The 13,796-nt window shown below is 38.5% G+C and overlaps 2 protein-coding genes across 8 annotated transcripts in view; both read left to right on the top strand.

Annotated features, from left to right (window-relative positions):
* The window catches only part of LOC133632857 (calsenilin-like), a 138,273-nt gene extending 134,287 nt beyond the window's left edge, over positions 1-3,986 (top strand). For 3 of the 5 annotated variants that reach the window (XM_062025613.1, XM_062025616.1, XM_062025615.1), the window contains exons 4-8: positions 590-659; positions 1,787-1,965; positions 2,086-2,199; positions 2,293-2,355; positions 3,118-3,986. In XM_062025613.1, coding sequence (XP_061881597.1) covers positions 590-659; positions 1,787-1,965; positions 2,086-2,199; positions 2,293-2,355; positions 3,118-3,165 — 474 coding nt within the window. In that variant the 3' untranslated portion in view covers positions 3,166-3,986. The remainder of the gene's footprint in view (positions 1-589; positions 660-1,786; positions 1,966-2,085; positions 2,200-2,292; positions 2,356-3,117) is intronic. The other 2 variants (XM_062025614.1, XM_062025617.1) reach the window with 1 other exon arrangement.
* A 2,601-nt stretch (positions 3,987-6,587) lies between these two features.
* The window catches only part of slc23a2 (solute carrier family 23 member 2), a 130,066-nt gene continuing 122,857 nt past the window's right edge, over positions 6,588-13,796 (top strand). For 2 of the 3 annotated variants that reach the window (XM_062025610.1, XM_062025612.1), the window contains exon 1: positions 6,588-6,895. The gene's annotated coding sequence lies outside the window, so the exon portion shown is untranslated. The remainder of the gene's footprint in view (positions 6,896-13,796) is intronic. The other variant, XM_062025611.1, reaches the window with a different exon arrangement.

The following is a 13,796-nucleotide window of genomic DNA, read 5'->3' as shown; positions in this document are numbered from 1 at the left end:
CTGATGGACCTGTGATGCACTGATGCATCCGTGATGATCTCTTGGCATTCTCTCTCTTTCATCGAGAGAATGCCAAAAGTGTGCAAAACAGTAATCAGAGCAAAGGGTGGCTATTTTGAAGAAACTAGAATACAAAACATGTTTTCAGTTATTTCACCTTTTTTTGTTAAGTACATAACTCCACATGTGTTCATTCATAGTTTTGATGCCTTCAGTAACAATCAACAATGTAAATAGTCATGGAAATAAAGAAACCCCATTGAACAAGAAGGTGTATCCAAACTTTTGGCCTGTACTGTATAACAACTTTATATTCTGAATATTTCAACCTAAATGATGTGGCTTTATTCAACTTTTTTTTTCTTGCAAAGTCACATTTTTAAATTAGTTTTTGAATTTAAAATATATTTTTCAAATAAGCGCTTACCATTTTCACAAAATATTGGTGACAAAAATATCAACATTTGTAATTACATGTCACTCGTAGTGTTGTGGGCTGACTTCCATGGGTTCAGTTCCACTCAGTTTTTAGTGTAAATGTTTGCTTGCTGTGGCTTTCGACTGATGCAGGCTTTATTTACTCCTCCAGGAGTGTCCTAGCGGACTGGTGGATGAGGAAACGTTCAAGTCCATCTATTCTCAGTTCTTTCCCCAAGGAGGTCAGTTGTCGTTCTTCTGTCTCACAGCTTTAATAATGATCATAAATTGTGTTGGAAACCGCATATTGAATATATAAAGGGAAAAATAACCAAATCCATTGCTATTTTTTATAAAGTAAGACACATGCTGAATAAAAAATGTCTGCATATGTTATATTATTCTTTTATTTTTCCATGTTTAACATCATTGGTACTTTATAGGAATATATATTGTGTTGAAGTTTGGGGAAAAGTTTATAAAACAAACATAGACCCAATAATTGAACTTCAAAAAAGGGTCATTAGAATAATACACAAAGTGTGCTACCATGAACATACCAATCTATTATTTATAAGTTCTAATGTGTTAAAATGTTCAGATATTGTGTTTTTAAAGCAATGGAAATTATGTTTCAAGTAAAGAACAGCCTTCCAGCTTGTATTCTTAGTTTGTTTAAATTAAGAGGAGAAAACTATAATTTACGGGGGATATTGATTTTTGAAATAGGTAAAGTAAGAACGAATATAAAATACAAATGCATTTCAGTTTTAGGAGTTAAATAGTGGAACAAGCTCAGTAATGAGTTGAAGAGATGTAGTTCTTTGTTAAGGTTTAAAAAACCCTTGAAAGGTGAAATGATAGAAAATTATAAAATACAGTAACAATTACTTTCATCCCATTGATTTTTTGAACGTTGAATTGGCCCAAGTGTGTGAATGTGAGTGTGAATGTTGTCTGTCTATCTGTGTTGACCCTGCGATGAAGTGGCGACTTGTACAGGGTGTACCGCGCCTTCCGCCCGAATGCAGCTGAGATAGGCTCCAGCACCCCCCGCGACCCCAAAAGGGACAAGCGGTAGGAAAAAGGATGGATGGATGGATGATGTTCCAGGCAATCTTATTTTCAGTGAAGGTATAGAAGGCAAATATAAGCTTTGGCTTCAGCCTATTCCTTTTTCTGTCATTTTTTTTAATTTTAATTTTTTATTTTTGTGTGTAAATGTGTATGATTGTTAAATATGTATAATCTGTACTGTTAAACTGATCACACAAAATGGTTGATTATATGACCGAAATAAACGTATTTCATTCATTCATTCATAATAATGATCCGTCATCATAAACCTCTTTCTGTCCTCCTCACACAGACGCGACTACATACGCCCATTTCCTTTTCAACGCCTTCGACATTGACAGAAATGGCTCAATCCGTTTTGAGGACTTTGTGATTGGCTTGTCCGTGTTGCTCAGAGGTTCTGTCACTGAAAAGCTCAACTGGGCCTTCAACCTTTATGACATCAACAAAGATGGCTACATCACCAAAGAGGTATCATATTATATTTCATAGTTGCAAGGGAACCTATGTTAAATTTACTGGCTCACGTTTTGCTCGTAAAGTGGTTTGATTTACTTTCACATTTGATTATGCATCTTGTCTCTTCTGCAGGAGATGCTGGCTATAATGAAGTCCATCTATGACATGATGGGCCGGTACACTTACCCATGTGTGCGAGACGACGCCCCTTCTGAACATGTGGACAAGTTCTTCCAGGTTCTCAATGTAGCTTAATTTATACATTATTTTCCTGTATGGTGCTCTGCTCTGTCTTGTAAACCTTTGCTCCTGTATCCCTTTGCATAATGTGTTGCACAGAAAATGGACAGAAACCGAGATGGAGTCGTGACCATCGAAGAGTTCATCGAGACTTGCCAGAAGGTAACAGAGTATTATTTTGTAACAGTGTTTCGCAAAAAACACAGATGTCAACATAGATACTTGTAGTTTATGGATAAGTGATGAGTAGATCATGTACCCTATCAACACAAATAGAAGACTTATTTCTACCCCAAAGAATACTGCCAAAAGGTTGGGTTGTCTTATAATTGGGGCGAAGAGATGTACAGTGTACATGCAAACCAGAAGGTGGTGCCAAACAAACACTCCCCAAGCAATAGCTTTTCTTCCTGTCACTCCCACACGTGACCTGCTGAGATGCACATAGACCCGATATATATTTACACATATCATATTTTGTATTGCAATTTACTGTGAGTTTCACTGATATTTAAAACATGATTTGAAAGAAATATATGTATTTTGTCTTTAAATTTGTCTTCTAAAACATTTGACAAAAACGTCTCTTAAGTGAGAAAGACACGCTGTATTCAAGCTTGTTTTAGATTTGGATCAGGATGGTATTTTTTTCAAAACTTGGTTTGCAGGGAGGAACTAAATTGGGTCTTGGGCTGAAAAATTTTGCGAATCCTAGCTCTAAAAAGTAATACAAAACAACAGAAAATTATACATTTGAAATGATAATTGTTATGATACGATGTATTACATGACATTATTAGTAAAACAAATATATTTCTTTAAATAATCACATTACTGAAAATTACAATCTTATAATGTTCTTTTTTAATATTGCACTTAAAACACTTGTATATGTGTCATGCTATTCTTTATCTTTTTTCCCAGGATGAGAACATCATGAATTCCATGCAGTTGTTTGAAAATGTGATATAACATATCAGGATGCCACTTGGAGATATTATTTTTTCATCCAGCACACACACGCAAATACTAGCATTACGCACTTAAAGTAAGTATTGTACACACACAAATATTTTTTACTATTCGTCACCCTGCTTATTCTAGACTTACAGTATATACCTTGCAAACACTTGTGGATTTAAAGGACTGCCATAGTCAGATGATGAGCTTCCTGCATTGAGCACACATCTTTTTTGTGTGTGTTTTGTGCCCTCAATAAATTGCACAACGGAACTTGAAGGATTGAACTTGCGCCAATTTCCAATGCCTGGCCTCACTCATTTTTTTTTCATTTGTGCACAATCAGTGCACAGAGTCAGTCTTTTTGAGGACACTGACAAAAAGCATGCTTGTCATTGAATATGTGATGTGGAACTAGCTTGCACTATAATTTAATGTCCATGGGCCTAGTGCACCACTGAGGGGACGTTAGTGTGCAATGTATGTGAAGCTATGTTGCCGCACTGGCTGATGGATCTGAATTTTAAAAAAAAAAAAGTACAAAAAATATGTTAAGTGACAGCTTGCCACTGAGTCAAAGAAGATTATTCCTTAACTTTTGTGTTCTTTTGTATTTTGGGGAGAGTATATTGAACATGGAGCTGAGATAGTGAAGTAACGTCGCAATAGTGCGAAATACTTTAAATATAGTTGTTTTTTTATGCTGAATGAAGGCTTTGTGTTGGTTTTTTGGTATTTTACTCGCATGCCGACTGTAAGGTGCCGCAGTATGATGTACAATGCGGTGGGATCTGTGTGACGTGGGTTAATAAAGATGCTGTCGACTGCTGTGATCTGTGTTTCTACTTTTCATGACATTTCCCTCCAGCGCTCGGGCATTCTTCACACATAATGAGCTAATAAGTGGATTTAACACAGGACAAGTGTGACATTCACCAGCAGAGAGAAAGGGTAAAAGAAAATTAAAGTATAACACGTAAATGCACGGTGATGGGCGTGTGTGGGTTCATTAGTTTGGATTTTCTTGGAGCCCAACATGTTTTACTGTGATAAATCCCTGCGGAACAAACAAACCAAACAGATTTAAGTGTGGCTGAAATGTCAGCTTTGTGTGGGCTTGCATAAATGCATTGATGGAATTACTGAGATATGGAAGAATGACATGCGCATTCAGTTTCAAAGGCACACATTATTTATATTTATTATATTACATTTTTCTAAATCATAACTTTTCCCTTTAAAAAACAATTAATCAGACACATTTTAGACACAGTATTTAATGTAGTTACAGCATGGGAACATTGGTGTAGTTCTGCTTCTTAACCAGCAGACAGCAGCTTTCAGCATCTGGAATTAGTATGTCTGAGTAAGCCTCCCCTCAGAGAATGTGATATGTTGGGCTCAGTTTATCCTCTGACTGTAGGAACTAAAGATATATTTATTTGACATCCAAAAAGTACCTTAAATTAACTGAAATTAGTTTTGACCTTTTTTTTTCTTTTTTTTCTTTCTCAAGCTGCCACGCCTCCCAAATAGACCGTCGTTATTCACATCTTCTACATTACATATTTCGTAATGTTCAGCCATTTTAATTAGTCTTGTCTGGTTGCAATTCTTATTTACACAAAATATATTCATCATTTGTGTACAGTTTCTAGGTGCATTCCCTTTCTCATTTGTCATACTTTACTGCGGTGGTTCTGAAAGTTTTTTCACCAAGTATCACTTGAGAAAACACTTGGCTCTCCAAGTACCACTATAATGACCAACATTAAAATACAGTAGCATAGTAGGTCTTAATATTCATTAAAAACAAGGGAGAGGTTTTATTTAACAAGTATATTTAATATATTTGACATTATTATTATTTTATTTAATATAATGTGACATTACACACAGTTTGAACAATAACACTGTGTTTGACTATTTAAAAATAAACACTAACCACTTTATCAAGTGATTCTTAGGCATACCACTAGATAGAGTACAGGTACCACTAGTGGTACCCGTACCACAGTTTGAGAATACCTGCCTTACTGTATGTACAGTAGTTAATGTACAGTGATATTCTGGATCTTATACTTAAAAAAATGCCTATTTTTGTGTGCTACTGCAGTGCGCTTTGCTGCTGCTATCCATCTAACATTTCCAAATCATATCAAAATAATTGAATGCAATACAGAATTTCAACAAAGACATGTCATTCTAAATGTGTGGGAATGTCTCACTTTATTGCTTTGAAAATACTGGGGTGTTGAGTTTAATATTTACATTTTCGTGTGGAGATTTTGATTTATTAACATATTGCTGAACATAATTGTGTTATTGCCACAAGGATTTCACACATATTTACTAGTAGTACAGTATTGCACTGTACTGTCTGAAGGCACTGTTTACTGTTACCGTGGGAACTAAATATCTATTTATTTGACATAAAAAAATACCTTGAATTAACTGAAATTACTTTTGAACATTTTTTTTTTTTCCTCAAGCTGCCACACGCCAGTGTGCTTTGCTGCTGCTATCCATGTAACATTTCCAAATCATATTAAAATAATTGAAAGCAATACAGGATTTCAACAAATAAATGTTATTCCATCTTAATGTGTTTGAATGTCTCACTTTATTGCTTTGAAAATACTGGGGTGTTGAGTTTAATATTTACATTTTCATATGGGGATTTTGATTCATTAACATATTGCTGAACATAATTGTGTTAATGCCACGGATTTCAAACATATTTACTAGTAGTACAGTACTGCACTGTACTGTCTGAAGGCACTGTTTACTGTTACTGTAGGAACTAAATATCTATTTATTTGACATCCAAAAATACCTTAAATTAACTGAAATTAGTTTTGAACAATTTTCTTTTTTTTATTATTCTCAAGCTGCCACGCCAGTGTGCTTGGCTGCTGCTACCCATGTAAAATTTCCAAATCATGTTAAAATAATTGAATACAATACAGGATAACAACAAATACATGTTATTCTATCTTAATGTGTTTGAATGTCTCACTTTATTGCTTTGAAAATACTGGGGTGTTGAGTTTAATATTTCCATTTTTGTGTGGAGATTTTGATTTATTAACATATTGCTGAACATAATAATTGTGTTAATGCCACACGGATTTCAAACATATTTACTAATAGTACTGTACTGTCTGAAGGCACTGTTTACTGTTGTCATGTACGGCAACACTAGAGGTCAGTATAGATCCTAAAAATATAAATAAATGTAATAATTTAGAAAATTAAATGAATACAATTTTTAAATTAGGATTACGATCAACTTTGTAAAATATTTGACGAAGACAGTAGTGGAAATAAGGACATTAAAACATTAGCTTGCGCGGAGTAGTTACGTCATCAATGCGTCCACTCTGATTGGCTGGGCTGGTGCGGAGGCAGGTGACGAAGTCACGTCGTGAATGCGCATGCGCGAAGGCTGACATCAACCCCCGTGGCTTTATGAAAGACCAAATCCCTCCGCAGGCAGCGGTTTCTAAGCCTGTCTGTCGGCGAGAGGTGGACTTCCTTTCGACCCAACCGGTCTCCGGGACACGCTTTCCGTTTAGCCTCTCGCGTGTGATCTTTCTTCGGGGTTGAAGTAAAGGCTGTCTCGCCCCCTCCCTTGCGTCCTTCTTCGAGCTCTGTTATTCCGCACCGCTCCAGCGACGCCAGCCAGCGGACGTAGCCGAGAAGGGAAGTCGAAGTGGGCTTCGTCTTTTTCACCAGGCAGGTAAGTGTGGAGGTATACGATTCATTTTAAAGATGACCACAAGTCATTCTTACGTACACAATGTGTAAAGTACCGTATACCTTAATTCGCCATTCTGCTCGAAAAATCGTACCCATGGTTGGTCTCTATGGGTCGGTGATACCGTGTGTGTGTGTGTGTGCCAACGTGCGTGTGCCAATGTGTGTGTGTGGTGATGCTGTGTGACCGTGATAGGCCCAATCTGTCATTTTTGATCTAGAAATCCCTTTCTCTTCTCTCACATTTACCCCGAATACCAATGTATTCACATTAATATATTACAGCTAATTAATTATATTGACCCCTCATTTACTTTGCTGTCAAGGTCCACTACCTGTACATGTATTTAGAGGGTTCTTATAAAATTAGGATGCAGTAGAAGATGGTGCTAGCAGCCGACCACATAGCCACTGTCTGGGTCGCAAGATGATTTGGAAATGAGGATTTATTGACTTCTGCTGATGGGTTTGCCCAGAGCAAGTAGATGTAAGATGAACGTCACATTGTAATTACAATATATTTTAAAGTTAAAGTGCCAATGATTGTCACACACACACTAGGTGCGGTGAAATTATCCTATACATTTGACCCATCCCCACGGGGGAGCAGTGAGCAGCAGCGGTGGCTTCGCCCGGCAATCATTTTGGTGATTTAACCCCCAATTCCAACCCTTGATTCTGAGTGCCTAGCAGGGAGGTAATGAGTCCGATTTGTATAGTCTTTGGTATGGTATTGAACTCACGACCTACTAATCTCAGGGCGGACACTCTAACCACAAGGCCACTGAGCAGCCTATATATGCCAATGATGAGGCTGCTGGTGCATGCACTTGATTCACTTAACCCCCAGTGCACCTGCAAGAAGATGATACAAATTAGTAACACTCATTCAGTGTGTTTTTCCTATCGAGTTGTATTTTATCAGTTATTTATGAGCACCTCTTTATGGCTACTGTAGCTTTTGGCTTTTTTATTTACCAGCAATTTAACAGTTGTAATAAAAAGAGGTCAACAGGTTTGTGGGCTAATGAGATCATTGTCAATTCTGTAGTACTGAATTTTATAGCCACCACTAAACACGTATATGCTGTGGATTCAATCCGCGAAGTTATCTATCACTATTATACAAAGTTCATTTTAACAACTCGTTGATCGATTCGTTGATTGATAGTCCAAAATATTAAGAATAGTAAAATTATTATTACATCACATCAGTGCACTTAACATAAGACAATAAGTGTTTCACCAGTACAATTGCAACCACAACCCGGTGTAAGAAACATCCATACATCTAAAAGGAATGACGTCAGACGGCGACTACGGACCTGTCAGCTAATTTTATCTTGCGTCGAAGCAACTTTACGGATTATTGTATTACTTAAAATTTTCACTCATTTGAGTGGATTATTATTAGCCTGTGGAATAATAGATGACTATGAAAAAGGTTGATGAAACACGGTAGCGACGGTCTTGTGTTAAGTGGTGTTCACTTGAAACTGTATATTAGCGTGCGTGATTTTGAGGGACTTTTGAGGATGAATTGTGGTGTTACAAACTTTTGTGCGGTGTTGCTTCCTATTTGTCATTATTCCAAGCTGATTTGTTATGTGTATGCAGCGGCAGCTGAACCGAATGTGACAGCTTGTCATAATTACGACGATCAGCTGGATAAAATAAATACAGATAGCGGTACCGTTAATCCAGAATCTTCACGGTCCAAGAAGACCGACCCAATTGGGAACTAGTACAAAAAAAATACCGGTCTCAATATACATCGTTAGGATTTTAACGATACCAATACCAGGGCTCGAATTTAGAGAAAAGCGCTATATAAATATACTTAACTTCACTTATAACATTACACCAATTACAATATGTAATTGGTGTAAAAAAAGATATTTAAAAAATCATTTTTTATAACAATTTTTATTATTGATTGTCAGATTATTGTCACACAGTAAAGCTTTTATTTTATGAGTCAAAGGGGGGCCCTGGCAAAATACATTTGGGAACCATTGAAGTAGGGCTGCACAATTAATCAACATCGAATTAACATTGAACGGCAGCATGGTGGTAGAGGGGTTAGTGCGTCTGCTTCACAATACGAAAGTCCTGGGTTTGATCCTGCGCTCGGGATCTTTCTGTGTGGAGTTTGCATGTTCTCCCCGTGACTGCGTGGGTTCCCTCCAGGTACTCTGGCTTCCTCCCACCTCCAAAGACATGCACCTGGGGATAGGTTCATTGGTAACACTAAATTGTCCCTAGTGTGTGAATGTGACTGTGAATGTTGTCTATCTGTGTTGGCCCTGCGATGAGGTGGCGACTTGTCCAGGGTGTACCCCGCCTTCCGCCCGAATGCACCTGAGATAGGCTCCAGCACCCCCACGACCCCGAACGGGACAAGCGGTAGAAAATGGATGGATGGATGGATGGATGGAATTAACATTGAGGTTTTGATTACTGCAATAAAATGAACTGCAAAAAACATTTTTTTCTGTCCTCCGTCTTCACATCGGAATTGTCAAACTCCTTGTTGTTGGCCTACTGGCCAATCAAAAGTTGTTACAGGAAACAGCAAGTTTGTGTGTCCTGCAGGAGACGCAGTCAGTGGAGGGTTGCAGCTAAGGATGTATAGTGTGTACAGGTATTTTTTGGTACCTGTTCCTTATTGGGACCGTTAAGATTCTGGACTAATGATACAGATATGGATTATTATTTTTCATCTCATCATTATGACACGTTGTCATATTCACTTCAAGTAATACGCACGAGTAGATCGTAAACAGCTTGGAATAATCACAATTAAGGAAGCAACACCACACAAAAGTTTGTAACAAAACAATATTTCCTCTTAGTCCTCAAAGGCACACACACTAGCAAGAGTTAGTGTCAGTGTGAAGTGAACGCCACTTAACATATGACCGCCACTATGGCGTGCTTCCTCAACCCGACCGTCCTCCAAGTGATCCAGTAATCCACAGGCAAATATTAATCTACCGTATTTTCCGGACTATAATTTGCAGTTTTTTTTCATAGTTTGGCCGGGGGTGCGATTTATACTCAGGAGCAACTTATGTGTGAAATTATTAACACATTACCGTAAAATATCAAATAATATTATTTAGCTCATTCACGTAAGAGACTAGACGTATAAGATTTCATCGGATTTAGCGATTAGGAGTGACAGATTGTTTGGTGAACGTATAGCATGTTCTATATGTTAGTTATTTGAATGACTCTTACCATAATATGTTACGTTAACATACCAGGCACGTTCTCAGTTGGTTATTTATGCGTCATATAACGTACGCTTATTCAGCCTGTTGTTCACTATTCTTTATTTGTTTTAAATTGCCTTTCAAATGTCTATTCTTGGTGTTGGATTTTATCAAATAAATTTCCCCAAATGCCTTTCAAATGTCTATTCTTGGTGTTGGATTTTATCAAATAAATTTCCCCAAAAAATGCGACTTATACTCCAGTGCGACTTATGTTTTTTTCCTTCTTTATTATGCATTTTCGGCCGGTGCGATTTATTCTCTGGAGCGACTTATACTCCGAAAAATACGGTACTCAAAAATGGGAAAATTTTAAATACTATAAATTCCAGACTATAAAGCCTGGCGTATACTCTCGCGTCACTTAGCTTGCGTCAGCGACGCCGTCGTCCCCCCTCCACCTACGTAGCCTACATGCAAATACCAAAAATCCTAGGTTCGCGTCGCCGGCGATGCAGAACACAGAGCTGTGATTGGTCAGTTTTTGCAGGGGATGGTCCCTGAACACAGTCGAGCAGACTTTGTGCTTGAAATGCACAAGTTATTGTATGAAATGAAACAACAGTGATTAAACATTTGCATGACAGCTAATATTGTGTACTAAATATCTCTGTGCGCTGTAAAAATAATTACTGTATGTCTCGTTTTTCAGCGTATTGCTTTGTTGCGCCCAGAAGTCACAAAGTACAACACTCCTTTTCAACTTTTATTGTCAATCTTGTGCTAACAAGTCAATCAATCAATCAATCAATGTTTATTTATATAGCCCTAAATCACAAGTGTCTCAAAGGGCTGTACAAGCCACAACGACATCCTCGGTACAGAGCCCACATACGGGCAAGGAAAACTCACCCCAGTGGGACGTCAATGTGAATGACTATGAGAAACCTTGGAGAGGACCGCATATGTGGGTAACCCCCCCCCTCTAGGGGATACCGAAAGCAATGGATGTCGAGTGGGTCTGACATAATATTGTGAAAGTCCAACACATCAGCGAGAGTCCAGTCCATAGTGGGGCAAGCAGGAACCATCCCGAGTGGAGACGGGTCAGCAGCGTAGAGATGTCCCCATCTGATGAACAGGCTAGCGGTCCACCCCGGGTTTGGAGCAGAGTAGAAAAGAAAAGAAACGGCAGATCAACTGGTCTAAACAGGGAGTCTATTTAAAGGCTAGAGTATACAAATGAGTTTTAAGATGAGACTTAAATGCTTCTACTGAGGTAGCATCTCTAACTTTTACCGGGAGGGCATTCCATAGTATTGGAGCCCGAACAGAAAACGCTCTATAGCCCGCAGACTTTTTTTGGGCTCTGGGAATCACTAATAAGCCGGAGTTCTTTGAACGCAGATTTCTTGCCGGGACATATGGTACAATACAATCGGCAAGATAGGCAGGAGCTTGACCGTGTAGTATTTTATACGTAAGTAGTAAAACCTTAAAGTCGCATCTTAGGTGCACAGGAAGCCAGTGCAAATGAGCCAGTATAGGCGTAATATGATCAAACTTTCTTGTTTTTGCCAAAAGTCTAGCAGCCGCGTTTTGTACCATCTGTAATCTTTTAATGCTAGACATAGGGAGGCCCGAAAATAAAACGTTACAGTAATCGAGACGAGATGTAACGAACGCATGGATAATGATCTCAGCATCGCTTGTGGACAAAATGGGACGAATTTTAGCGATATTACGGAGATGAAAGAAGGCCGTTTTAGTAACACTTTTAATGTGCGACTCAAACGAGAGAGTTGGGTCGAAGATAATACCCAGATTCTTTACAGAGTCACCTTGTTTAATTGTTTGGTTGTCAAATGTTAAGGTGGTATTTTTAAATAGATGTCGGTGTTGAGCAGGACCGATAATCAGCATTTCCGTTTTCTTAGCGTTGAGTTGCAAAAAGTTAGCGGACATCCATTGTTTAATTTCATTAAGACACGCCTCCAGCTGACTACAATCCGGCGTGTTGGTCAGCTTTAGGGGCATGTAGAGTTGGGTGTCATCAGCATAACAGTGAAAGCTAACACCGTATTTGCGTATGATGTCACCTAGCGGCAGCATGTAAATACTAAAGAGTGCAGGGCCACGAACCGAACCCTGGGGAACTCCGCACGTTACCTTAACATAGTCCGAGGTCACATTGTTATGGGAGACACACTGCATCCTGTCAGTAAGATAAGAGTTAAACCAAGACAAGGCTAAGTCTGTCATCCCAATACGCGCTTTGATACGCTCTAATAAAATATTATGATCGACGGTATCGAAAGCGGCGCTAAGATCAAGAAGCAGTAACATAGATGAAGCATCAGAATCCATCGTTAGCAATAGATCATTAGTCATTTTTGCGAGGGCTGTCTCCGTAGAGTGATTTGCCCTGAAACCGGATTGAAAAGGTTCACAGAGATTGTTAGACGCTAAGTGTTCATTTAGCTGCTGTGCTACAATTTTTTCGAGGATTTTCGAGATAAACGGAAGGTGGGACACCGGCCGGTAATTTACCAGGAGATCAGGATCGAGGTTAGGTCTTTTGAGTAGAGGATGAATAACAGCTTTTTTGAATGCTAGGGGAACAGTGCCAGAGGAAAGTGATACGTTTATAATATTTAATACTGATGGACCTAATAATACAAAAAGCTCCTTGATAAGTTTCCCAGGAATTGGGTCAAGTAAACATGTTGTTTGTTTTGTCCCATTTACACATTTTGACAATTCCTCCAATGTTATTTCATCAAAGAGAGAGAAACTATTTTGGAGGGCAGTGTCCGTCGTATATACAGTCGTATTTGTGTTAATAGAACCCAGTTGTAGCTGAGATGCATTGTCTTTAATCTCTTTTCTAATGACTTCAATTTTCTTATTAAAGAAATTCATAAAGTCATCTGCTGAGTGGGTGGAGCTACTGGGAGAAGTCCCTTGTTGGGTTAGCGATGCTACCGTACTAAACAGAAATTTAGGATCATTTTTGTTGAGGTGGATGAGATTTGAGTAATATTTAGCTTTAGCTGAGGTAAGCATGCGTTTATAAGTTATTAAACTATCACACCATGCTTGATGGAAAACCTCAAGTTTAGTCGCACGCCATTTGCGTTCCAGCTTTCTACATGATAATTCCTGGGCTTTAGTTTCTTCTGTAAACCATGGGGTACGCCTTTTAGGGGCCCTTTTTAGCTTTAGCGGTGCTACAATATCAATGGTGTCGCGCAGGGCGTCATTAAAGTTGTTAGTGAGGTTATCAATAGAGCCCACATAATTTGGGAATGGTGCCATTACCGAAGGCAGTAGGTCAGTAAGAGTCGTCGTTGTGGCAGCATTAATGTTGCGGCTGCTATAGTAGTTATTATTATTATTATTAGTTTGTTGACAATGAGTCAGAACTTCGAATTTTATAAGGTAATGGTCGGACATTACTTTAGTGTACGGGAGTATCGTAACTTTAGAGGTGGTGACACCCCTGACAAGTACTAGATCTATCGTATTACCGTTGCGATGCGTGGGTTCATTTATTATTTGTGTAAGACCACAGCTATCAATTATAGTCTGGAGCGCCACGCATGGAGGGTCCGATGGGGTATTCATATGGATATTAAAGTCCCCCATTATGATTATATTGTCGGC

This window comes from Entelurus aequoreus, linkage group LG17 (genome assembly GCF_033978785.1).
Source record: "Entelurus aequoreus isolate RoL-2023_Sb linkage group LG17, RoL_Eaeq_v1.1, whole genome shotgun sequence".
Lineage (NCBI taxonomy): Eukaryota > Metazoa > Chordata > Actinopteri > Syngnathiformes > Syngnathidae > Entelurus > Entelurus aequoreus.
The sequence above is the reverse complement of the archived record's forward strand: the minus strand, read 5'-3'. Positions and strand labels throughout refer to the sequence as shown.